Consider the following 25029-nt stretch of genomic DNA (forward strand, 5'->3'; position numbering starts at 1 on the left):
CTAACGCCCCTGGACTAGAAAATGTGTCATCTGAGCACAACAATATCTCTTTACCCTACAATTGTTACAGAAAATCATGATGCACTCCACCGCCATGTCCTCTATACACACTCACCCTTCACGACTCCATTACTGAAAATAACCCATGTTGAAGCCATTTAAAGTTTGATACACAATATTTGGGCAAGATGCTATGGACTTCATCAATGTATTGACTTTAATTTTATATAGTGGACTGGATTACCTGAATAAATACTACTGTCTTGTAAAAATGTCATGCAAATACCTCACTGGAAGTATAACTTACTGAAACAAATGAAGACACTTCTAATACTTATTTCCCCCTGCTGAATGGAGGAACAAAGAATAAAGCAAAAAAAAGAGAGGAACTTTTATAGGCTACCTGGCCATGTATGCCTCTGTAGGCAAATTGTAGGCTAACTGATGACAATCAGTAGGCCTAGACCAATAATGGAAAGAAGATATGGCATTGGCCAGTGGGTTGGTGAGGGGTGTTCTCTCTCTCTCTCTCTCTCTCTCTCTCTCTCTCTCTCTCTCTCTCTCTCTCTCTCTCCACTTACAATTAGGTAATGCAGCAGATAGGCTACTGCAGCTTTCACATAGGTTTTGTACATAATTGACTAAAAATGTCATAATATAGGCTAGCCCATCTATTCACAAGAGAGGCAACAGCAGTGGACTACACGACTTACCATGTAGCTCTTACTTTTACAAAGGGCTTACAAGTAGGCCTAGCCTACTCTGACTTATAGGCCTACCAATCCCCCAACATACATAGCTTAAAATGAAATTGAACAGCATAATGCATTTTGAAAAATGTATGTCCATTCATTGTGCAGCCTATATAGCCTAATTTCAGATGAACTGGTGTAACCTATCACTTGCAACTAACTTTCAACAGGTTGTAGCAAGTTGACCATGAACATGACTAATGGAAACATATTTCCCATAAAGTCTTGGGCGTCACTTGACTGTTATGGGCGCTGGACAGATTGGATCAATGGTGCACGTGCGTTAAAGTGCATCCTGTTCTGTTGACATGCCGCCATTTTCCAAATATTTTTCATTGGGTAATTTAACCTAAACCAAGGTATATCAACACATATCTTTGTTGTTGTCCCTGAAAGGTAAACTAATCTAATATAAAGATGGGACATTAGCCTATATGACCTATGGGATTGGTAAAATGCTGTTGTAAACCGAAAAACTTGACATCTTTGTCAATTAAGTCTGAAAATAACTAGCAATTATGTTACAATGTTGCTAGCAGCTAGGTATGAGCTGTCGATAATTTCTTGCTAGCTCGCCTGTGGCTAAATAACTTCCAATTTGATAAACTATGATTTTACTGCGCTGAAGGAAAAATGCAAAACCGTGTGAATGACTAAACTGTTGAGAGGCATTGCAAGTTAACGATACCATTTTACACTTTCTGTAAATATAATGACACAGTTTAGCTAACTTTAGCTAACTTACCCACACTGTAGATTAGCAGTAACCACAATCTCAGACACAAACAGAAATTCTATGGTTGATTATTCTGTTTCTTGTTTTTACAGTAATGGCCTTGTGTGAGGATACTCTATTCTGTAATTTCCCCAAATGTCGGGCAAAACTGAGTGGCTTTGCCTGGGTAACAGCCTGTTCACACGCTTTCTGTGACCAACATGGATCGGGGGAGTTCAGCCGATCTCCAGCTATCTGTCCTGCTTGTTCATCCGCCCTTTCAGGAAAACTGGACATAGTGCGAACAGAGCTGTCGCCCTCGGAAGAATACAAAGCAATGGTGCTAGCAGGACTGAGACCTGAAACGGTTTTAGATATCTGTGCAAGAGCACTTGCTTTTTGGACTTATCAGGTTAGAGAAACTTCCCACATGAAACATTGATTGGCTACTAACATGGTTATCAGAAACAAACAGTTTAGGCCTCCAGTGAGTTATTCTTGTAGCCTAACAGACTGCTGTCATGTTATGACTACTATTGTTGTATTAGATTCAGACTACTATCATATTATGATACCACAGTGTTTAACAATGTATTTATGATTTCTTTTGACATTATTGTTCTGTATCAGTGATTCATTTCATAAGAGTTTGTCTTGTCCCTGATGTGTGTAGGCTACGGTATGTAGGTGTATCAGGAGATGCTGTTTGAGTAGTACAGTTTGTCTGAAGTGTGTGTGTGTGTTGGTGCATCGGTAGAGGCTGTTTCAGGATACAGTCTGTCCGAAGTGTGTGTGTGTGTGTATCAGAGGAGGCTCTTTCAGGACTATACTGTAGTCTGTCTGATGTGTGTGTGCAGGTGCATCAGGAGATGCTGTTTCAGGACTACAGTCTGTCTGATGTGGTGTGTGTTTGTGTGTTTAAGTACATCAAGAGTAGGGTTGCCAACTTTGTGAAAATAAAATACGGAACAAAAATACCGGGGGGGGGGGGGGGGGGGTAAATCACAATTATTATTATTATGCTATATTGTTAGACATGCACTTTCACTTCAAAGCAGTCAATATTTGAAGTGCTAAAAGTGTCTAAAGAGCTAGTTTGTGAAAACTATGCACATGTGTACATATGCACCTATGCACATCAGAGTCCTGCTTTACTAATGTAAGATACAATAGTTCATTGCTTTTGCATGGTTGCATGAGAAATACTTCTGAAAACAACAGCAATTATATGGGTGCTATTGTTTTGGGATGTTTCTCTCATGCAAGCATCATGCTCTGGTAGGCAAATGGAGAAAAAAATGTATATGCTTTAAAATGAAATTTCATTTGAATGCCTGAATGTAAAGATCCAGGAAATATAAAACCAACTTTTGTCTATGGTAAACGGCCCAGCATAGGCGTAAATCACTTGTCTGGAGATCTTTAAATGAAAGACTAAAGCTACAATATTTTGACCATGTTATTATATTCAAATTTGACAAATTTGAACAATACTCTATGCTAAACAATGTATAGTAGAGTCTCTGCTCTGTTTCCATGGAAGTTGCAAGAATCCACGTTGTTAAATGTCGTTAAATAATTAAATAACCTTCCAACAGGTTGAAGCGGAGCTTTGCCAACAACGTTATTGTGTAGTTTCAGTTTCTGTTGCGCAAACGCGCACACGCATGCATTCATTGAACGCTCATACCACCACTTATTTGTATGACTCTATCTCTAATCACATCAAACTAGCAAGCATTTCCTCCTGCTTGCAGAAACGTTTGTTTTCTTTTCTGTCGGGCCGCGGTTGCTTGATCCAGATCAATTTGCGCAGCTATATCAGGTGAAGCACCGGACCTCACTCCATGCCTTGCGGACCAGCAGGCTCCACGTTGTGTCAGGGAGTTTTTAGTTTTGTGTGCGTGTGTTTTTCATTTTAGTATGTGTGCATTGAGCAGTTTCTCAAAAATACGGAACAAAGAGCGTTCCGTATCAGTTCAATACGGAACAAGACTTTTAGGTGTCAAATACGGGACGATTCCGTATTATACGGGACGGTTGGCAACCCTAATCAAGAGAGGCTGTTTCAATGTGTGTGTGTGTGTGTGTGTGTGTGTGTGTAGGTGCATCAGGAGAGGCTGTTTCAGGAGTACAGTCTGTCTCGTGTGGAGAGTCAGCTGAAGCAGATGGAGAAGATTCTGTCACAGCAGACGCAGAGCCGTGAGTTGGAGCTGAACGGCATGAGAGGGGAGATCGCCTCACTCAAGCGGGTACAAGCGCAAGAAATAGAAGCAAAAATGCAAACAAATGCAAAGCCTTTAATAATATAGCTCTTGTGATAGCCATATTGGCATTTTCGTAGCTACACTATCCCAGTACTTTACTGTATGTTTACAACAGTATTTCTCATGCTGTCAGTTCCAGTTCATGCAATTCCCTACCATGTCTTATGTAGATTCCCATTCTTCATGTTTATAATTGGAGGGTTATTTAAGGATTGTTGGCTCCTATAATTAGTGTTTAGCCTCTACTCTCATACCCCACTTTTTGTATTTTGCCCCATTTTTTCCTGGATATCTTGGTCTTCTAACTCTCCTGTACTCTCTATCTGTTTCTTTACCTTTCTATGTTGTCTGATCTCCTTTATTTATGCCCCCCTCTCTCTCTCTCGCTCTCTCTCTCTGGTGCTCTCTGCTGCCCCCTGGCTGCAGGTGACAGACGAGTACAAGCGCAAGTACAGCGAGGTGTCTGAGCGTCTGATGGAGAGGAACAGGCAGTACCAGAAGCTGCAAGGCCTCTACGACTCCCTGCGCCTGCGGAACATGGTGGTCGGAGGGGAGAGGGAGAGCGGAGGGGGTATGATGCGTGACGTCCCACCAGGTGAGTGTGGTCACGTTAAGGCCTGTTCTGTGGTGGCTACCTACCTACCTATCCTGAGAGTTGAAAGTTGTTTTCCCCCTCTATGCGGTCAGGAAAAATGATTCTGTAATACCAAAAATCCTAGATTGTCATTCTGTTATGAGATAAGATTCCAGGATTCTCAGATTTAGGAAGTTTCCGTAGTGAGGCCCCTAGGAACCCATTTGGGATCTGGTCTTCTGATCTTGTCAATATGAAATGTAAAATAACCAATGACTGCACATGAAGCCCTAGTTGACATGAGATATGTGTCTACTGTAGCCTACTTCCTACTTACTGGATTCAGTTTTAAAGCAACACCAGGGGAAAAATAGATATTTATACCTCCTGGCATCATAATTTAGCATCATTCAGCTGCTCTAAGAGCTCCTGATCAACAGTGTTAGATACTGTAGTGTAGTGTCAAGGGCTTCGGGCACGCATTGGCGTGGTCAGAGACTATACTCTGACTCTTGTATTGGTCATTGTAGCATCAAAATGAAGTCGTTATTTTAAGGTAAAATAACAGCAGTGTGTTCCTTTAAGTTTAGTATAGGCCTACCAAACATTTTAACATTTTAAATCAGAGTATGGTATTCTTTATTCTAGTTATGTGAATTAATTATTATTTTAATAGCAGTACAAGTAGTGTCATGGCTGACTGTTGTTCAACTCAATAAAAGTCATGGCAAAACTGTCTAAAATAGGTTTTTGGAAAACTCTAAACGTTTATAAATCATGCTGGATTACATGCAAACTATCAACACTCATCAGTAAGTAATATTGCAATAAAACATTAGAAACATGATCTACAACAATGCCGCTGTTCCTTCACTGCATCATCAGGTCCTCTGGAGAACAAGGTTCGCTAAATGTTAATGTAGTAGACTAGTAGAGCTATACATTATTCATCTGGTGTCTTTGTAGAGAAGGGCACTTGTTAATGCACAGGGGTCCTAATCTGCTGGTCAGGGCAAGAGAGTCATTTGCTGTGCATTATCCCTTACATGTTTACATAGAGTGGGTAACATGAGACGCTTGTCTGGAGAGGACGGGGGAGGCTCGTTCACTTACAGTTAATGAGTGTGAACGGCTCTCGCGCCACTAGTGGTTTGTGTCTCGGATGGATGCATTTTGAACAGAAAGCCTTGGTTTATGTGTATGAGTTTAGAATGCAGGTCAATATTTTAAACTGGTGATTATAATTCAAGAGGAGGTTTATGAAAAGTAGTCGAAGACATCATGGCAAATGAAAACCTGAGGACTTGTCAGTGTAGTGTAGGTACCTGAAAAGGAGAAAAGGCCATGCTTTCCATGTGTCAGTCTTTTTATTGCAAAGTCTTTTGGCAAATTGCCTTTATCTGTGTAATAAAAAATAGTATAAATGCAAAGTGAGTTTCTCCTTTTCTGTTTGCTTATACGTTTGGCAAGTTTAGCATTCAAGAGCATTCTTAAAGACAAAAAAAGAGAAAAGCTTGCTCCTACCCTTGAATCAGTGTAGTTACCTCTCGAAATTGCTTTTAATGGTCTATGGGGTCCATTTCCATACATTGTATTGTCTTTGGGTTAGACTGGATTAATCACTTAGCCATGGTGTGAGTATGTAAATTCCCAAACCCACCTGTTCCTGATCACCTGGTGTGGATTACAATGGCCACCTGTTGTGTATTGTTGCTGATGACAAAGTTTACAATGCTGTCTTTGTAGTAAGTCATTACCTTACTTGCAGTTTATCTGTGTGTGGTATTTCACATATATACATTGGAAGGATGCCAGGTTTAAGTTAATTAATGTTGCTTAAAAATGTTTACTCAATCTTAACGCAAACGTAACATACCTGAAAGTGAAAAGGAAATGATTTGCCATCTGGTTTGTGTGCATTCATTGGGCTGGGATGTATAACAATGGTATTTAGCTAAAGTGGCACATAGACAAAGATGGTCTAGTTGCCAAGATGAATCATAAAGGGATTTGCCAATGGAACGAAATGGCACATACCGGTAGTTCCGGACTCCTAAATAGGCGTGTCCATTACGTCAAACATAGACTTTTCTCTGAATAAGCAATAAGAGAAGATAAACATATATATATTTTTAAATAATGTGTACTTTTTTATTGTCATTGTGCGTAATGCCAATGAAAAACCTTCTGGATATGGAATAAACTTTGGAGTTAGGACCTAGATACTTCCTGACTCCTAACAGACGCAGGAAATTACCCTCTTATGATTTGTCTCGTTTTATCAACCGTCCCTGACATAGGGTGCCTCTCAACATCTCTCCTCGATACTTCTGCCCAAACAATGACCAACAAACCAACAAACAAAAGTTCAAATAAAAAATGCAAGCACCTAAACCCCGTGTTGTGTTTGTCCTTTAGGGCTGGACAGGCCGATGAACCCTCGTCCCAGTCCTCAGCTGTACGGCACGAGAGGCGAGGGAGACCGGTTCTTCTCCTTGGAGCCTGACGGGCCCAAGACCTTCTTCCAGTTCAGCTCTCCGGACAGGGGCCACTCACTCGTCCCCAAGAAGTGACACTCGTCCCAGCTCCTGTCATCGCGATCTTGATGACAACTTCCTGTGCGTGTGCTCACCACTGCATCTTTATTTGGCTTTGTTGACAGCTCGGCGTTGACCGCTGTCAGAATAAGCAACTGATTGTTTCCTGGTTTGCTCGGAGTTTACCTCATAATGGTATGATGAAGTTTATCTTCTTGTCAATGTTATGAAGTCTATCATTGAGAATTGTTGTGATGACATTAGAGAAAGGGTTTGCTCTTTGACAGGAGAAGAATGTCTTTGTATTTGAAGGGCAGTCTGTCTTTATGGCTGAATAAAATTAGAATTTGTTAAATTATATAGTCTCCATTGTCTATTATCTACCATTATGAAATATGAATGAACGTGAATAGTTTTTATCAATTTGGGATCAATGAGCATCCCTAGCTATTGCAATGTAAACATACACCTAACTAAACTAGGTTCCATGTCTTCTCCATGTAATGTTAATTTACAAATCAACAGAAAATAACTAAATATTTGTACGGTTTTATTTGATTGATGGACCCCCATTATGTAAACAAAGAGCAGCAGTTTCCGTAACAAATAAAGAGTAACATTCTTAACACACTCAAAACAAACTTACAAAAAGGAAATACATTAAAAATATGTACATAGTTTAAAACAGAAAGAAAGGAAAAATAAGACATTGCATTCATATGTACAGAAAACATACTTATAGTACTTAAAGTGTAGCATTCTCCTTCCAGTCCTTTCTTTGTCCATCAAAACGCTTTGTTGCTTACAAAGGTTGCAGTCCAACCTGTGTTGTTCGAGCAGTACCCCTCCCCACCCCTTAACTTAATCGCTCCGTGTGGTACTCCCACATATGTGCTTTGGTGACAAACATGTAGTACACCTCTTAAAAAAAGAACAGCCTTGGTTCTGTTTTACTAATGATGAATGAAGCCAAAGGGCTCTTCGATTAGAAGGTTACTTCTACCAAGGCTCGTCACCAAAACACATACTTAGAAGACCCCTCCCCCTGTGTTCTCGTCTCTGGCTCACAGCAGAACACACAAGAGTGTAGCCCTTAAACGTGCACTTCGGATTTCGTCCCGTCCCATCATTCACTCTGAGGCTTGTAGCTGACGGAGGCGGCGGTCTGGCTCTTCACAGCCTGCCTCTTGCCGTTCACCACGAGGAGCAGAGGAGAGTCCACGCGGATGCTGCGGAAGTCAAACGTCTGTGGACATAAGGAGGGGTGGACAAGGTTAAGACGTTTGGGAGAGAGAGAGAAGTGGATGATCACCAACATACTGTGTAACAGAATAGACCATCTGAATACTGGGACATTTCTATTCTATATTATCCCTGATTGAGAAATTAAAAAAAAAAAGTTGTGTTTGTGTTTCTAGAGTGCTCCATGAATGCATTTGTTAATACACACAGCGCCAAATCATTTACAGGAACCGTATGTAGGATTCTGGCCAAAACTGGTACGGCAATCACTTTCAAAATATTGTATAGTGGTGTATCCCCTCCCCCTCCCCCTCCCCCGAGTTGAAGTTGGCAACCTGGATACCGAAACACTACTGATTTTGTGATGAGTAGATAGGTGGAGGGTGGCACATCAGGCCAAAACACACAATATGTAAACATAAACATTAGTTGAGGGCTGCAACTTCACTTTTTAAATGACAATATCCTGGCCAGACTACTGTTGTCAGTGATAGAAGTATTTGAAATGAGCATGATTTCTTAATGTCTAGTGACATATCACGGCCATTTTATGATTAATTGAAATACATTTCTTACATACGGTTCCTTTAATTCTCTTCTTATTTAAACTCATTATAATATCCTATAATATCATCATTATGTGTGACAGACATTTTAAATCACTGAAATAATGCGAGCGGGCTTTTAATTAGTCGTGCATGCGTATGGGGACCATTGGTACTAGGGACTGACCTTGTCTTTGTGCGACACGCTGTGGCGTTTGACTTGGGGCTCAGGGATCACCACCGAGTCCCCTATCAGCACTCCCCAGCTGTCTGCCGTGTTGTACACCATCACCACACAACACGTCTCCTCGCCGTCCACCATGCCGAACGTGCTGCAGGAACAGGTCCCAAAACACAAGGTCAAAGGTCATTGCTATGTTGTCCATACTCACTTATTTCGCCACCCGTTTCCCTCTCTTACACCATCCATCCTTCCTTTCATTTCATATTTCCTTTCAATCAGTCAATTAATCAATCAATAAATCAATCGTTCAAATGTACTTCACCAGTGGACTTACAAAGCCATTCGCCCCTCCGGAGCCAGGCTGAAGACCACCTTGCCCATGGCGGCCACCCCAGTGTTGAGGCCATGCGTGAGGGCAGAGAAGGACTGGGGCTCCAGGCTTCCGGTGCGGCCTGTTGGAGAGCGGAACTGAGGAGAGGCACAAGGGCCCAGAGCTGACAGGTTGAGATTGGACAGCATGGTCCGCAAGCGCCGAGCCTTCACCTTCCCCTGGGAGAGAGAGAGAAAGAGGGAGAGAGAGGTCGAGAGAGAGAGAGTTGGAGAGAGGGAGAGAGAGAGAATAAGCGGGAGAGAGTGAAAGAGAGGGAAAGGGGTGAGAGGTTTAACTTTCCATCCCTTGCCATCATTTCATATACTTCATACAACTGATCACTGATAAAAACAACTCTCTACTGCCATCTACTGGAGAAATTATTCAGCTACCTCTCTCTCACACATACAGGACGAGTTGAAAATGAAGTAAGACACGGAGTTTTATGGAATTACCATGGCTACAATCACATCCCCCAGAGAGGGTCACTCAATGCATATAGTCATGTGGTCTATGTGTTTTTTTGGTTTCTTCTGATCGTGTTTTCAACAGTTGGACAAAATGAGGATCAATGCCAGGATGTATTTTGGGTATGGGTATTTAGGGTGTGGGTAAGTGTGTCGGTCATGACTTACGAGTCAGTGTAAGATTCTGTTTTCAGGTTGAGTGTGTGTGTGTGTGTGTGTGTGTGTGTGTGTGTGTGGTCTGCTTGAGACCCACAAGCGAGTGCTGTATGCTTTTAGAGTATTCTCCACAGGTCCCGCTCTCACACCTTGTTGTCGATGAGCGCCGTGACTCGCTCCAGGTAATCCAGCAGCTGCTTCTCTCTATCCCGAGGCTCCTCCCACGCAGGATCCAAGATGGCCGCCCGACCATAGCCAGCCAGAGCTGAGCTGAACATCTCCTCATATTGAAAGAGCTGTAGGGAGGAGGAAAGAAATGAGAATGTGATATCTGCAAGAGACAACATGGACGTCCAGGTTCTTCGGGGAACCTAGCCTAAGCATTTCATATCCATTCATATTAGCTCACTGTCCTAGTATTAATAATATGACATTGGATACCGTAGCTCTGTTGAAGTGCAGGTCAGGGTTTGAGGAGGCTGTGGTGTCGATTTTTTCCTGTGAAGGACGGAACAACACAAAAGAAGAGAGGAAAGATGAAGTTACCTTTTGAGACCGTGCTGATAATGTTGAGCTTTGTAAATCACTCTGAGATCATAGCTGAATACTTTTTAATGTTAGTCGTTAAACGGCTCTATGTAACTCACAGCCTGTGCGTAGGCACTGAGTGCCTGCTGGGAGATCTGAGGGTTCTGTCCACTCGTGAAGAACAGGGAGATGTAGGCGTTCCCCAAGATGTCTGTCACAAACAGGAAATCAACTGGTTATTGTTTGCATTCACAAAACTACTTGTCATCACATACAGGTGGAGCTAGGAACTTCGAAAGAGAAGTTGCTGTTCCGTTTATAACTAAATAAATACATGCATGCATTGCATACATACATACTATACATAATTGTGTCGGCGTTTACGATCAGTAAAAATGTTGAGAAACAAGTCTATCTGGGTTCAGTTCAGACTCCTGTGTACAGAAGAAGAAGAAGAAGAAGAATGAGGTTCTACTCACACCAGGATGTCCCGTCTTTGACGTCCAGCTGCACAGCCTGCCTGGCCATGTCCACGCTCTCCAGCACCCTCTTGCCAGGCTCCTGGTCGCCCTCTTCAGGCCGCAGCTGTCTCAGCACCATGGACAGGCTCCTCAGGGATACTTTATTCTTCTCCTGAAGGAACCAAGGGTCAGTGAGCACCATGGCTTTGGACGTGCAGTATATAGACATACATACCCTGGTTTTATATGATCGTTTGTTTATTTACTGTTTATTCAGTCAACTTTAACTTAAATATGTATTTAAACTCGATTCTCAGTCACTGTCTAAAGCTGGGAATAGACCTCTCAATTTGTTTTTCAGTCTCGATAAGAACAAGATTGACCACACCAAATGTTCAAATGGAGTCTGGTAAGATTGGGAGCACAAACAGTTCAATGTCGAACAGGTCTCGTTAATAACTGAATCTGTGTGACGTTCATCAGACTACGCATTATACACATTAAATTATTAAAAGGACCTGATTAGGAATGTGTGTATGTGGGTAAACCCAGCCCAATCTGCCAGGAACTGGATTTTGCCCTGCAGCTCAGGCTGGAAATCTGCACATTTATTTCTCCTACTTCCTGCCCAAATTTGCTGGAACCAATCACAAACTAGCTTATCCACCAGACACATCCGGACCGTGATCTGATTGGTTGAAGGACTATCCAAGCGTACAGACTCATTTGAACTATGCCCATTGATCATGCGTCTTGTGCAGTAGAAATACAGCACAGACTCCCCAGACTGATGATCAATCTCAATCAAAGATTGAGTTTAGCCTGGTGATAGCCAAGCTCAGCTACACCTGTTCTCTCACCTGCTGCAGTCTGGTAAGATTTTGAGCACATTGAACAGTTTAATGTCATAATTGCAACCACGTCGAACAGGTCTCGATAATAATTTAATGTGTGTGACGTTCTTCAGACAACACATTAAATTATTAACGGGATCTGTGTGTGTGTGTATTTTCTTAATACATATTTTCTGTCTTCCTTTCTTGTCACCTACACCTGTTAGCTCACCTACACCTGTTCTCTCACCTGCTGCAGGGCTCCAGTGAAGCAGGTCTTGGCTGCCACCAGGTCTCCCTTCTTCCAGTAGATCTCCCCCAGCGTGTTCCATCCCTCCACTAGACTGGGCTCCAGCTTGACTGCGCGGGACAGGCTCTCCTCAGCGCTGGGGCTGAAATCAGGGCCCACGTTCAGGCAACGGCCCCGCAGCAGCAGGAACTGGGCGCTGTGTCCAAATTCCTCTGGGGGGGGGGGGGGGGGGGTAAGGACGGAGAACATTTTAAAGAATGTGTATACCATAATTTCCCAACTATTAGCCGCGGTTTATACAATGACTTTGTAAAATGTCTTCAGCTATAAGTGTAATACACAGGGACGGTTAATATGGTATTAAATATGGTTTTGCTTCTATTAACTTGAATAAAACACTGTCCTGCGACTTACACACAATGCAGCTAATGCACAGGAAATTACTGTATCTGAATGTATGTGTTAAAGATAACATTGCGCCGGTATGAGATTTTCACAATATAAAATATCACAATTTATGACAGTTTAATGGTTAATATTTGTCTATAGTGTGTCAAGAGGATGTGTGGTTCACTCGATTCAAAACACTCACATACAATCGTAGGCAGTGCAGTACAGCAGCACAAAAGTCACAGGTAAAAACAAAGCTACCATGTAAGGCAGTGGAGGAAAGTGATATGGTAAGACAAGTCATTCTTCACAATGCCCTTGTCAAGATACACAAATTAGTATGGCGCGCAAGGCCTGGGAGGAAACCTAACAGCTCTGTGCCACTGCCTGAGACAATGAGACAGCTTTCGCTGGAGATCGATCCAAATGTAATGGTGTGGGGTTGCATTCTCCTGGCAGCGTTTGAGAGCACTCGTCCTCTTTAGGAAGCAAGGTCAATTACAATCACTATTTAATGACTCTCTGTGATCACTTTCTCCCCCTGTCAATCTATTACATCCCAGGGATAAGGACGAGTGTGGTTGTGTCTTATAAGACCGGAACAGTCTTCTCAGTCAGTCTTGTCAGCTGTCATTTGGCTAATGCCCACTCTAATTGTGTCAGGTGCTCAAAGGACACTTAACATCACTATTGACTATAGAAGCTTGTTGTAGGGTTTCCAACATTAAATTCAAGTGTGTTAACACAAACAGTCTTTTCGTCGTACCCTCTTTCTCCTCTAGCCTCTTCAGAGTCTTGTTCATCTCTTCGGTCACGTCGTTCTGCTTTCGGTTGGCATCCTCCACGCCGTGTGTTGCAAAATAGTGATCTCTGAACTGGTAGAGGTCATCAACAAGACCCTGAGGCAGATCAAAGAGTAAAAAACAAACCCAGCTTAGGCTAATATAATCACATGGTTATGACAGGTGCCTCAGAAACTGTTACCTCCTTATGGAAAATAAACAGTCTAGACTGGAGACTGTCAGCTGATATTGCATAAGTTATACTCGTCCACAGATCTCTCCATACGATTATGTTACCACTTGACCCTCTCTTGCTTTAAGGGCGAGGCAGATAGGTCCTGAAGAGTAACATGATAGTTGGGCCAGCAGCAGAGTCATTTATGTTACCATGAAACCGAAGACAGTAAAGGGGGATCCATCCACTCTTAACATGCATAGGGACAGGTTGAAATGTCAACTGAGTAACGTTATAGACGAGTTAGCAAGATAGGTTGTGAGGCCTTCAATAAATGCCTTACAGCTATTTGTGAAGAGACAATGCTTCGTGTACTTATGGTTGTGAGTTTTCACGTACCATTTGAGGCAAGAACTGTGCAGAATAGGTTACGCTGAATTTGTTTATGCTTGATAATACAAAGCACTCCCTTACTGCCAGACTAATGTAACCATATCGCTACATTTGCCATCTCTCAGTTGTTATAGTTACACAGCCCTAACGGCTGAGGATGGTTTTGTTCCGCAAATAGCGTACATTTACAACACAAAAAAGATCTAAAGGAACATGATGTTGAAAGTATAAGACAAATATGACGACATTCTTCTGAAAAACTGCATCCGAGTACCTTCAAAATTTGTATATCATCTTTTTCTTTTGTGATGGGCTCGTTCTCCTTCTCCACATCCGCCATGTTTCTCTACTTGCTCCTTGGTTTACAGCCCCGACAGGTACAGGAAAGTACAGTCTGGTGAACATTGACATCTAGTGGTAAGGTGGACAACGGAAGTTTGACTGGTGATTCTAAACTGCATGGAGTGGACTGTTTCTCTGTGTCCTAAGATATTAGCTTCTGAGTAATGTGTAAATCGGAGAATAACCTCCTAGTTGCAGAAATATCTTGGTTTTGGCGTTCAGATGATGGCTGAGTTGATTTTCCCAGTGAAGTTCACCAAGCGTTGTCGATGAAGTAACTACATATCCCAACATGCAATACCGCACAATGGTCAACGTCAAAACTGCTGGCGCAAAACGCCGATATATACAACATAGGTCACATATGGCACCTCCAACTGTTGTAGTAAACGGGAAATCCAGCGTATTCATGAAGATACAACCGCGCAAATGCTACATATCTAACTGTCTCAACATCCCTAGTCATTGAAGTGCGCGGTAAAAGCAAGAAGCACAACAAAAACATGTGGTTGCAGCCTTGAAGTATTGGGTATGCTCTATATTTCTTATTGGAAGCAACGCTTTCCCATTGTACTTCTTATATGTGATAGAACTATTAGATTCAGGATAATCACCTGTGTGTGTAATAATAGCATCTTGCGTGCTTATGCAACTTCTTACAACACGCAACAACAAACTGGTGGAACTTAACGTTAGCGGTTAGCACATCTTTTCAGCATTTAAAATGATCGTTTTTGGTAAATAGAAAGTTGTTCTTGTATATTGCGAACGATTTCAATATAGAGCGCCCTTTTCTAAATTATTATATCAAGCAGCATAATAAATTGGTGTAATATTGCTGTTATGCTAAGCGCGTAATTGGTAGTGCTCTGCAGGGCATTTAGCATACAGCTTCAAGTAGCTAACGGTAGCTGTAATGTTATGTTTACTTGCTTGCAGCCGCCTTAAACACAGCATTTAAGAGTGTAGCGTTTGCATTATCTTTTCGTTTCGGTGGTACGCACATGAGTGGGTTGATATTTCAATATATGCTAACATATGGTATAATGATAACTGCGTGGCGCTAACGTTAGCTATGCCGTGCTAAGTTGTTGCTTGCTGTAAGACGTCATTGATTGAGATGTGTCCAGATAGCCACAGCTACCGCACTTTATCCCCAGGATCAAATGAATCTCACAAACACGTATTGATCAGTGTTCTCTTAGAGGTGAATTTATAAGCTGCATGTAGCAATTCCCTGCACTTATTATTTATTTATTTATCCAGCAGACACACCCCTCTCCACACACTTGTCTCTGTCTCAAGTCGGCTCCTACCATGGGGTTGCGGTCGGAGCAGAAAAAGCACTTTCCACTTCGAGGGATCGATGGAGTAGTAAAACTGTTCGAGGCCGAGCTACGAAACCCGGAACCGGACCTGGCTTTATTGTCTCTTGTTTTGGGCTTTGTGGAGCACTTCTTAGCCGTAAACAGAGTGATCCCGATCAACGTCCCTGGGGTGCGCTTCGAGCCCCTGCAGCCAGACTGCCCGAACTCCTGCTTCCCCGTTGTAGAACTGGGTCTGCTGACGGCCCTACATGAACGCTTCACAGCTCAGATCCGTGGCGCGGTGGACCTGACCCGTTACCGGAGATCGGGTGGCATCTCCAGTCGGGAGTTGGTCAACAAAGTGTCTGACGTCATTTGGAACAGCCTCAGTCGCTCCTACTTCAAGGACCGTGCTCACATTCAATCGCTTTTCAGTCTAATCACTGGTAGGTCTATGCAAACAATCTATTTCTGGTAATACATGTCCTTGGAGTCCATGATTCATATTTTCAGTTGTACAGAGTGTCGAGAGCCTTGACGCAGGTCCATACCATTATGCAAATATTGAATTTGGTAGAGTTAGAGAATGCCCTCTCCACCTCTTAATATCAGTTTTAAGTTGTGCTTTGACGACTCATTGAATAGGACTGACTCCTTACTTGTTGTTGTTGTGAGTTGTATTCCCTTGAGAAAGTCATAAACAAAACTCAGTGTCATCTATGAAAACTTACTGAAGGTGACAGAACAGGTCTCAAAAGGCTACACTAGTACCGTGCTTCTAGAGTGCTACTATATGTGTTTGTGTTTATCGCTTATTGTGTATTCCTTTATTTCTGCTCAGGCACCAAGTTAGACAGCTCAGGGGTGGCTTTTGCAGTAGTCGCCGCCTGTCAGGTCCTGGGGCTTCGTGACGTCCACCTGGCTCTCTCGGAGGACCATGCGTGGGTCATCTTCGGCAAAGACGGCGAGGAGACGGCCGAGGTCACGTGGCACGGAAAAGGGAACGAGGACCGGAGGGGTCAAACCGTCGCCGCCGGCGTGAACGAAAGGGTGAATGTCAATGAAGTAATGAGACTTTTATGTTCACTTTAGTTTATCAGGGGAGGCACCCCAGAGGTAGCCTGGTAAACAAAGCTTGTTCATGAAGTGAATAGAGTGTGGTCACTCACGATTGTATAAGTATACTTTTTTGATCACGTGAGGGAAATTTGGTCTCTGCTTTTATCCCAATTTGTGAATTAGTGAACACACACCGCACATAGTGAATACACAGTGAGGTAAAGCACACACTCACCCAGAGCAGTGAGCTGCCTGCCCAACAGCTTGGAGAGCAGTGAGGGGTGAGATGCCTTGCTCAAGGGCACTTCAGCCGTGAACTGGTTGGAGATCGAACCGGCAACCCTCCGGTTATAAGCTCAAAGCCCTAACCAGTAGGCCATGGCTCTCCCCCATTGGGATCCCTGGAGATTCCTCTCCAACACTTGCATGGTCACGGGCACTAACTGACCAATCACTTTGTTCACATATTCACAACGTTACTTCCTACTTTGTCTAAACTTTACAAACTGGTACTACACAGTCGCCTGACGAGCCAGACCCACATCAAGATGTAGGGCCTGCCTGGGAACTCGCCATAGGCAGGGCTCAATCGAAGGGGTGGGATGAACGGTTGCCTTTCAAATTCCCTCTCCACACAAAAGATTAACCCTACAACTAATCATCAGTAAACATTGTATGTAGGCCTACCTTTGCTGTAAATAAATGTACACATTCTTCCGACTGCAATTTACTACCGTTTATCGTAGCCACTTTCGGTTTCGAAACTATAGCATCATCCACTCTCGTAGCTGATTGGGCGGGTAATCTGCTGACCAATGGAAACGCGAGTGAACTATGTAGTTCCAGACTAGTATCTCCCTGAAAGGAAATCTAGGTGGGCGTGGCCAGGCTACCCCAGAGGGGCCATGGAAATGTTTTTTATTAGCCATTTTTTTCCACAAAATACTTTCGCGTTACCCAACCTTGCAATATATTTGCAGTACTTCACAATAATTTTGTGTTTATTTGCTGTACTGTGTTCTCAGAGTAATGTGTGTTAAAAGCCCAAAATATTGTTTTTTTTTTTATTTTGAATTTCTCCACAGATTTAGTTCAAATGTTTCCCCTGTCTCTTCACCTGACTGTTTTGTGTGTTTGTGTTTGTGTCCCTCTTCTCTGGTCCCTGCAGAGTTGGCTCTATCTGAAAGGCTCATACATGAAGTGCGACCGCAATATGGAGGTGGCGTTCATGGTGTGCGCCATCAACCCGTCCCTGGACCTGCATACGGACAGCACCGAGCTCCTGCAGCTGCAGCAGGTTAATAATCTATAATCTATTTATAAATGCAAGGAACGTCTGCCTGTGTGTCACTCTGTCTGTCTGTTCCACGAATAACTCTCGAACCACTCATCCCACTGCTCTCAAATTTGGTGGGTGTCATCCTAATGGCACGAGTGTGTGCAGTGCCAAAAGATGGCGCATATATCGTCCACACAAGCTCTACGGGCTCTGCACTAGTAATAATAAAAGCACACATTTTCTGGTAACCACGTGGATTAGGATTAAGATGTGCGAATATTACCTGTACATGCCATTGGCACAATTCAAGTGTAACCAAAAGCAGGCTCTGTTAGAGGAACTCAAGGAGGAACAAATGACGACACAGACATGAGTGTCTATTATAGTTTGGACCATTTCTCTTTGCTTTTGTTGCTGACTCGTGATACCGCAGGAGGAACTCAGGGCTGTATTCCATGTTTTATTATTGTTGTTGTTTGTTGTTATTTACTGCCTAACTGCTTGTTCTCTTTGCAGAGGCTTTTGTGGCTGCTGTACGAAAGAGGAGATTTGGAAAAGTGAGACTCAATTTTTAACCTTTATTATTTTTTTAAATGTGAATAACAAATCAAAGCAGTCATTTTAGGCTCGCAACACAATTTGGATCTCTGTATGTTATATTAGTTCTAGTCCACTTTTTGCCTTCCCCGCAGAAGATTCCAGGCCATAGGACCAACATTTGTTTATCTGTATTTAATGAATGCAGTACTTTAGTTGACCACCAGGGCTATTTTTCCTTCTCGTATCAGATACCCCATGGCCATGGGCACACTAGCAGATCTGGAGGACCAGGAGCCCATCAGTGGTAAAGAGAGTCCCTTGAACATCCACCTGAAGGTGAGGGCCGAGTTACCCGTCCTTTCTGGTCTATTAACCGAGGTCTACTCTATACATTGATTTGGCAACATTTCCTCAGCTATGAGGTTAATAGACAGAGGCAGGATGTACATGGAAATTGATTTTGCTTCTCCATTCTTCCCGCTGATCTGATTCTTATATTCCTTGGACTATAATTGGGCACTGCAGTTAATACATGGATGTGGTCAATACAAGGCTCTTTTGATGCACATAAAACACTAAAGTAGTTTATACACAATGTGACTAATATGCAATAAATTACTGCAGCTTTAGTTACAGACCTATCGTTCCCATTAGCAACACCCTACAGTAAGTGCTTTACAGTGAAGAGGGGAAACCTTGCTTACCACCACCAATGTTGAGCACTCATCTGGACGAAGCACAGCAGCCATTATGCCCCAAAACGCTCACCACACACCAGCCTTAGCTAGAGAGTGAGGGAATGAACAAATTATATGATTCGGGGGCCAGAGTATTTGGGACAGGTTGGGAACTTAGCCAGGAATCCTGGCGGGAACCCCCTTCACTTTGCAAGAAGTGCCATGGGATCTTTATTAAGATCAGGCTGTGGATGCATCACTGAGGTACATCTACAGAGCCAGGGAGAGGTGCTTCTAATTTGTCAAGCGAAATCAACTGCACTTATTTAATAGCACGCTCAAAACAACAGCCATAAGAATAAATTTACACAAGAATAAATGACACAAGAAGATTTTAAAAAGATTGTGTTTTTAGATTGTGTAGGTAGGGTTGGCTGACGTCCCCTTTATTTCTACAGTAAAACATTGATGGACGAGGATGTTGTCGTGTGTGTGTGTGTGTGGGGGGGGGGGGGGGGGTATAGTAAACAGTAATTCCATATACCTGTACAGTAATACATTTATCATTTTCTAACTAAAATGACAGCCTACAGTTACAGCACATGTTTTCTTATATATTGACTATGACATTTACACAATTTGCTTGCATCCATTTATCAGACGCTCTTATCCTTAGACAATTGAAGACAGCGACAAACCCTAGTCCCCCACTAAATGCGGTTATCGCCGTTTTGCTCCTCTCCCAGGCCGTGGAGTCAGCCAAGAAGTACTACAACAACGAGCACATCTACCCGTTCATGTACCTGGCCGGGTACCACTACCGGCACCGCAACGTGCAGGATGCCCTGGGCTCCTGGGCTGAGGCCGCCACCGTCATGCAGGAGTGAGTCCGCACCGCACCACACCCTCGCCAAACAAGCACTCGCTAGAAACATGTTGTGATATTATACACGTGTAGATAGCCATGCATAGACTCCTCGTCATGCAGGAGTGAGTCCGCACCACACCCTCGCCAAATAAGCACTCGCTAGAAACATGTTATGATATTATACACGTGTAGATAGCCATAGAATAGAATAGAATAGAATATATGCTTTTTTGATCCCGTGAGGGAAATTCGTCGCTCTGCATTTATCCCAATTTAACCGAATGAGTGAACACACACACAGCACACACACAGTGAGGTGAATCACACACTAATCCAGAGCAGTGAGCTGCCTGCCCAACCAGCGGCGCTCAGGGAGGGGTTGGGAGCCTTGCTGAAGGGCACTTCAGCCGTGGTGGACTGGTCGGGGATCGAATCGGTAACCCTTCGGTTACAAGTCCGAAGCCCTAACCAGTACACCACGGCTGTCCACAATAGAAATGTTCAAGGACTCCTCTCGTCATGCAGGAGTGAGTCCACACGACGCCTTCATTAGATAACCACACATTATTTAATACCAAACATGTTATAATATCATTACATGTAAATAGCCAGGCATAGAAACGTTCAAGGACTCCTCTGTACACCTTCCACTTAGTTAATTCATTCATTCTCTTGCGGAGTAATGGTTTGTCTGGTTATGTTTTTGTTAACATTTGATATTGTTAGTAAATTGATATGTATGTTTTATGACTGTTATTACTATGTTTAATAGGCTTTTAAACTTTCATTTAATAATCATACATACTCATACATGTACTACACTTAACCTCTCACTTATTGGCTTATTACATTTTGGCTGACGTCTTTATTCAAAGCGACTTGCACTTATCAATTATTACAAGGGCCATTCTCCCCAGAGCAATTTGGTGCCAAGTGCCTTGCTCAACAACAACAACAACATAAAGAGCATTTAAGAAGTTGCAGCAACAGCATGGAAATAAAGCAAGAATCACAAGTATCACAAGATGTTTATTAGTAGTGCGCTGCATGCTGTCCACAGTCAAATGTGTAAAATGAGTCGTAGCTGGAGGTTGTTTAGTTGAGCTTTGAGTGTTAAAAAGGCCTCGCTTGTTATGGCATTTGTTTCAAAGCGAGCTGTAGAGGGCAGCAAACTCAACAGGATGTTGATCCAGAAGGCTGTATTGTTGCTGGGAGATTTATTTCCATCGTGCGCTATCATACATCTCCACCTGTTAAGACTGATATCTCCAGATGTGGTACACTTATCATGATTGTTTAAAAACAAAATATATATATATATATATATATATATATATATATACACACATACACACTCACACACACACTTTGCATCACATTGCGTGCTTCTCACTTCTCTAATGTAAGGAAATGGACGGTACTTCCTGAGAGTGACAGAGTTGTGCGTCTGGCATGTGTGTGGGTGTCTGTCTGTGTTCATTTGTGTCTCGGATTGTGTGTGTGTGTGTGTACGTGTGTATGTAGTCATCTGGAAAAGTGTGTGTGTTTTGTCTTCGTGAATTGTGTGTGTGTGTGTGTGTGTGTGTGTTTACTCTTCCACTATTGTCCTTCTCCATCACCGGAAGCTTCATTCAGCTTCCATTCTTGGCAGTCTTGGCTTCCTGGATCTGTAAACCCTCACTTTTCTGCCGCACTTCAAGCGCACTGCTCTAAAAATACCCCACCCACCCCACCCCCCCCTCCTTCTCGCCGAGTGACTGTAGCCGAGTGCTTGTAGCGGTCCTCCTCCGCTGTCCCCTGTCCCTGGTCAGATGTGCCGCCAGGGCTGCAGGGGCGCGCCCAAGGCTGACATTCCCTCCTCTTCCTTTTCCCGCTCAGCTCTTCCTGTGTCCCATTGTTGGGAAAACGCTTCCTCTGTGTGTGTGTGTGTGTGTGTGTGTGTGTGTGTGTGTGTTGTGGCCAACTGTCTGCTGTGGATGGGCAGGACGAGAACATTGATAAGAGAGAGTGTGTGAGAGAGAGAGAGAGAGTGAGTGATAGAGATAGAGAGGTAGAAGGAGAAAAACATTCAGTGATGGTGTAGTTTCCTGGTTTGTCATTTCTGTTTGTTACCATTTATTAAGACTAACTGTCGTTAAAGGTCACTGATGAGTTTACTAAAGTGCCCTGGTCAAACATGTTGTCGCTTGAAGATCATAGTGTTTATGGTTTACAGGCCATGAATGCTTGAAATCACTTCAGAGAAAGTAAAAAAACCAACAAAAAAAAAACAAAACAATGAAAGGCGTTGATTTCCAGATTTTTGCCTCACAATGTAACACAATTTTATGACTTTGGATCATAGGCTATCCATTGTCCAATGGAAGCCCTAAATAGAGCTGTTTGATATCTACATTCCTGGTATAAACAAGGTGTATGTTCCTGGAGAAGTCCCCTTGAAACCAACAGTATGTTGGAAGCTGTTCTGTAAGGCATGCAGCACCAACAGAGCAGAGCCCAGCTATCAACCAATCAACTTGAGCAGAGCCTAGTCATCAACCAATCAACTTGAGCAGAGTACAGTCATCAACCAATCAACTTGAGCAGGGCCTAGCTATCAACCAATCAACTTCACCATAGCCACTATGTCCATTCCCTTCAGAAAGATCAGTGTCAAATAATTGGACAGTTAATAATCAAACGATTGACAAATAGTTGGATAATAGTTCTCAACTAATCGATGAATTGTTGCGCCCTTAATCATTTCTCTCCAGCTACAACTACTGCCGCGAGGATGAGGAGATCTATAAGGAGTTCTTCGACATCGCCAATGACGTCATCCCCACGCTGCTGAAGGAGACCGTCGTCGAGGGCGGAGCTGACGGGGCCGAGGGCGCAGCCGAGAAGTCTGAGAAGGTACACACTCCAGCTGGGGCCCAACAATAATAACAACAACAACAATAATAATAACAATAGTAATAGTAACAATAATAATATGGTAATAAAAATAACAATAGTAGCAATAACAATAACAATAGTAACAATAATATAATAATAATAATAATAATAATATTATTATAAGTAGTAATATGGGGATTCAACTTGATGTAGCCGCCTGCACCTGTCTGAAGATTACTGCATAGCATGACTATTTCTGATACGTTTTCAACCATGACATATGCACAATTCCGGTTTGAAAACGTATCAGAATCTCAGACATTGTTTTGTTTCTTCTTTGACAACTTAAAGGCCCATTTTGTAGTTTTATCATAGTAATAGTTAATAGTTGCACTCTAATGGTAACCACCAATTAATTTTGTTCCTCTTCATCACTCTCAGGACTCACCAAGACAGGCTGCCGTTCTCTCGGCACTACAAGACCCAGAATGCTTTGCGCACCTGCTGCGCTTCTATGACGGCATCTGCAAGTGGGAAGAGGGGAGCCCCACACCTGTGCTGCATGTGGGCTGGGCCACCTACCTGGTGCAGTCGCTCAGTCGCTTCGATGCCCAGGTGAGAACCGTATAGAGCCGTCTAGAACCCCTCATAAGAGACTGTGCTGAGGATTCTGTGGTGTCTGTATGTTGCCCCACTGTCCTGCAGTTCTACATTTGAGCGTGAGTGAGTAACTGTGTACGAGTGGGTTGAGCGAGAGGGTTTGAAGACCAGAACAGAAACCACAGTAATTTTCCACTGCAGTTCAACCAAAACGAAAGAACACTCACACACACTCACACACTCACACACTCACTCGCACACTGAAATGACCCTTGAAGTTGCTGGCATAGCCTGCATGGCCTGCGCTTACAGATTTCATGAAGTAGGTCTGTGGTGATTCCTCTCTGACCTTCACGTTGACCTTCTCCTGTGCCCACCCCACCTGTCCCCAGGTGAGACAGAAAGTCTCCATCATCACCAAAGAGGCCGAGGCCCAGGACGACGACGACCAGTCGAGCGACGACCCGCGTGAGGGCCGGCGTCGGGGCCCCCGCCGCGAGTCCAAACTGGACGAGCAGCCTCAAGCCCTCCCGCCCGGCCAGACGCCTGCCGCGGCCACTGCCGGCCAGACCCCCGTACCGCCGCCTGCCCAGCCAGCGAACGCCGCCACCACCGCCGGCTCGGCGAAAAAGATCGGTGACGGCGGAGGCCGAAGACGCTCGTCCCAAGGGGGAGCCCGCGGCAGCAACGCCGAGGTGTCCGAGGCCAAGACCCGCGCCAGCACGCCGAGCCCCACCCCTTCCTGTACCCAGCATGCCGCGGGGCTGGGCGGCGGACCCGTGGTGACCTTCACCAGCGAGAAGATGAAGGGCATGAAGGAGCTGCTGTCGGCCGCCAAGGTCAACTCCAGCGCCATCAAGCTGCAGCTCACGGCGCAGTCGCAGGTGCAGCTCAAGCGCCAGAAGCCCTCGGCCTCCGGCGACTACACGCTGTCCTTCATGAAGCGCCCGCGCAAGACGCTGTAGGGCAGCGCCAACGGCAACGGCATCGGCCGCCAGAACCACAGCGCTGGTTTTAATTGTCCCTAACAGAGAGAGAGAGACATGGGAGAAGGTGGAGGAGGAGGAGGAGGCTAGCTGAGAGAGCGAGAGAGAGAGAGAGAGATGGGGGGGTTAGCTGAGAGAGCGAGAGACACAGAGAAGAGGAGGCTAGCTGAGAGAGAGAGAGAGAGAGAGGGAGAGAGAGAGCGAGATAGATGGAGAGATGGGAGGAGGAGGCTAGCTGAGAGAGAGAGAGAGAGAGAGAGAGAGAGAGAGAGAGAGAGAGAGAGAGAGAGAGAGAGAGAGAGAGAGAGTGACTGAGGTGGGAGGAGGAAGACCACAAGAGGCCAGGCCAACTAGTTTCTGTGTTGACCAGCACCATGCCTTCGTGACGTGGAAGAGCTCTGCTTGTGGGATTTCCTGGAAATCTGCTGTCCTGCTTTTTTTGTCCTTAAAGGCTTGTGGTTAACCTCCTGAATAGGGATTAGAGTTGCCCTGCGGCTCTTTTGTCTTGTTACTGTGAGAGCATGGGGAGTTTGTGTCGAGTTTATCAGGATTTCTTCAAATGATTCCCATACTTTCAATTGATGTGACTGACCATACATTGAGTTAATTCCACGGGGTAGAGTCTGAGACATGAAGAGGTTGTATTTTTGTGACTAGGCTGTCCATAAACTTGAGAATGAGAATGTGTTTGACTGACAAACCAAAGTCACTTGTTATGAGAGTGTGTTTATTTTTTAGCATTTATATACATAAAAAAGTGATTTATTTTTTGATGCCTTGTTATTAGTGACACTCATCCGATGGAATCTGTAGGTTATTCTACATATTGGTGTCTTAGCACTTTTTACATTTTCATCTGTAGGCTACGATTAA

The 25029-nt window shown here is 43.8% G+C and overlaps 3 protein-coding genes across 8 annotated transcripts; 2 read left to right on the top strand and 1 right to left on the bottom strand.

The window, feature by feature from the left end:
* Positions 1-1019: 1019 nt before the first annotated feature.
* LOC134059463 (E3 ubiquitin-protein ligase CCNB1IP1) lies at positions 1020-7203 on the top strand. 4 transcript variants are annotated; one of them, XM_062515880.1, is made up of 5 exons: positions 1020-1111; positions 1581-1879; positions 3573-3719; positions 4161-4329; positions 6727-7203. In XM_062515880.1, the coding sequence occupies exons 2-5, from the start codon at positions 1583-1585 to the stop codon at positions 6879-6881; spliced, it is 768 nt and encodes a 255-aa protein (XP_062371864.1). In that variant the 5' UTR covers positions 1020-1111; positions 1581-1582; the 3' UTR covers positions 6882-7203. The 4 variants fall into 4 exon arrangements, with proteins under 4 accessions (XP_062371864.1, XP_062371863.1, XP_062371865.1 ...); XM_062515879.1 differs by having other exon boundaries at positions 1060-1148; XM_062515881.1 differs by lacking the exon at positions 1020-1111 and adding an exon at positions 1256-1295.
* A 190-nt stretch (positions 7204-7393) lies between these two features.
* ttc5 (tetratricopeptide repeat domain 5) lies at positions 7394-14108 on the bottom strand. The gene is made up of 10 exons (XM_062515884.1): positions 13896-14108; positions 13038-13170; positions 11882-12093; positions 10817-10970; positions 10457-10548; positions 10251-10307; positions 9959-10105; positions 9151-9365; positions 8820-8964; positions 7394-8091 (listed from the first exon to the last, which is right to left on the bottom strand). Exons 1-10 carry the CDS (start codon positions 13959-13961, stop codon positions 7972-7974), a joined length of 1341 nt encoding a protein of 446 aa, XP_062371868.1. The 5' UTR covers positions 13962-14108; the 3' UTR covers positions 7394-7971.
* Positions 14109-14355: 247 nt separating this feature from the next.
* Positions 14356-24470, top strand: men1 (multiple endocrine neoplasia I). Of its 3 annotated transcripts, none has more exons than XM_062515886.1 (10): positions 14356-14492; positions 15230-15716; positions 16112-16335; positions 17498-17626; positions 18125-18165; positions 18397-18484; positions 19572-19708; positions 22447-22588; positions 23012-23185; positions 23563-24470. In XM_062515886.1, exons 2-10 carry the CDS (start codon positions 15281-15283, stop codon positions 24133-24135), a joined length of 1944 nt encoding a protein of 647 aa, XP_062371870.1. In that variant the 5' UTR covers positions 14356-14492; positions 15230-15280; the 3' UTR covers positions 24136-24470. The 3 variants fall into 3 exon arrangements, with proteins under 3 accessions (XP_062371870.1, XP_062371869.1, XP_062371871.1); XM_062515885.1 differs by having other exon boundaries at positions 14390-14492; positions 15233-15716; XM_062515887.1 differs by having other exon boundaries at positions 14390-14492; positions 15233-15716; positions 16112-16320.
* Positions 24471-25029: the final 559 nt, after the last annotated feature.

The sequence above is a fragment of the Sardina pilchardus genome, chromosome 16 (genome assembly GCF_963854185.1).
Source record: "Sardina pilchardus chromosome 16, fSarPil1.1, whole genome shotgun sequence".
NCBI classification, from domain to species: domain Eukaryota; kingdom Metazoa; phylum Chordata; class Actinopteri; order Clupeiformes; family Clupeidae; genus Sardina; species Sardina pilchardus.

Coding starts and splice junctions, on each gene's coding strand:
- men1 (XM_062515886.1), top strand. CDS start 15,281: ATGGGGTTGCGGTCGGAGCAGAAAAAGCACTTTCCACTTCGAGGGATC. Junction 19,709..22,446: donor GCCGCCACCGTCATGCAGGA/GTGAGTCCGCAC, acceptor ATTTCTCTCCAG/CTACAACTACTGCCGCGAGG. Junction 23,186..23,562: donor TCAGTCGCTTCGATGCCCAG/GTGAGAACCGTA, acceptor ACCTGTCCCCAG/GTGAGACAGAAAGTCTCCAT.
- LOC134059463 (XM_062515880.1), top strand. CDS start 1,583: ATGGCCTTGTGTGAGGATACTCTATTCTGTAATTTCCCCAAATGTCGG. Junction 1,880..3,572: donor TTGCTTTTTGGACTTATCAG/GTTAGAGAAACT, acceptor GTGTGTGTGTAG/GTGCATCAGGAGAGGCTGTT. Junction 3,720..4,160: donor AGATCGCCTCACTCAAGCGG/GTACAAGCGCAA, acceptor CCCTGGCTGCAG/GTGACAGACGAGTACAAGCG.
- ttc5 (XM_062515884.1), bottom strand. CDS start 13,961: ATGGCGGATGTGGAGAAGGAGAACGAGCCCATCACAAAAGAAAAAGAT. Junction 9,366..9,958: donor CGGCGCTCATCGACAACAAG/GTGTGAGAGCGG, acceptor TCTCTCTCCCAG/GGGAAGGTGAAGGCTCGGCG. Junction 8,092..8,819: donor GCGTGTCGCACAAAGACAAG/GTCAGTCCCTAG, acceptor TTATGTCCACAG/ACGTTTGACTTCCGCAGCAT.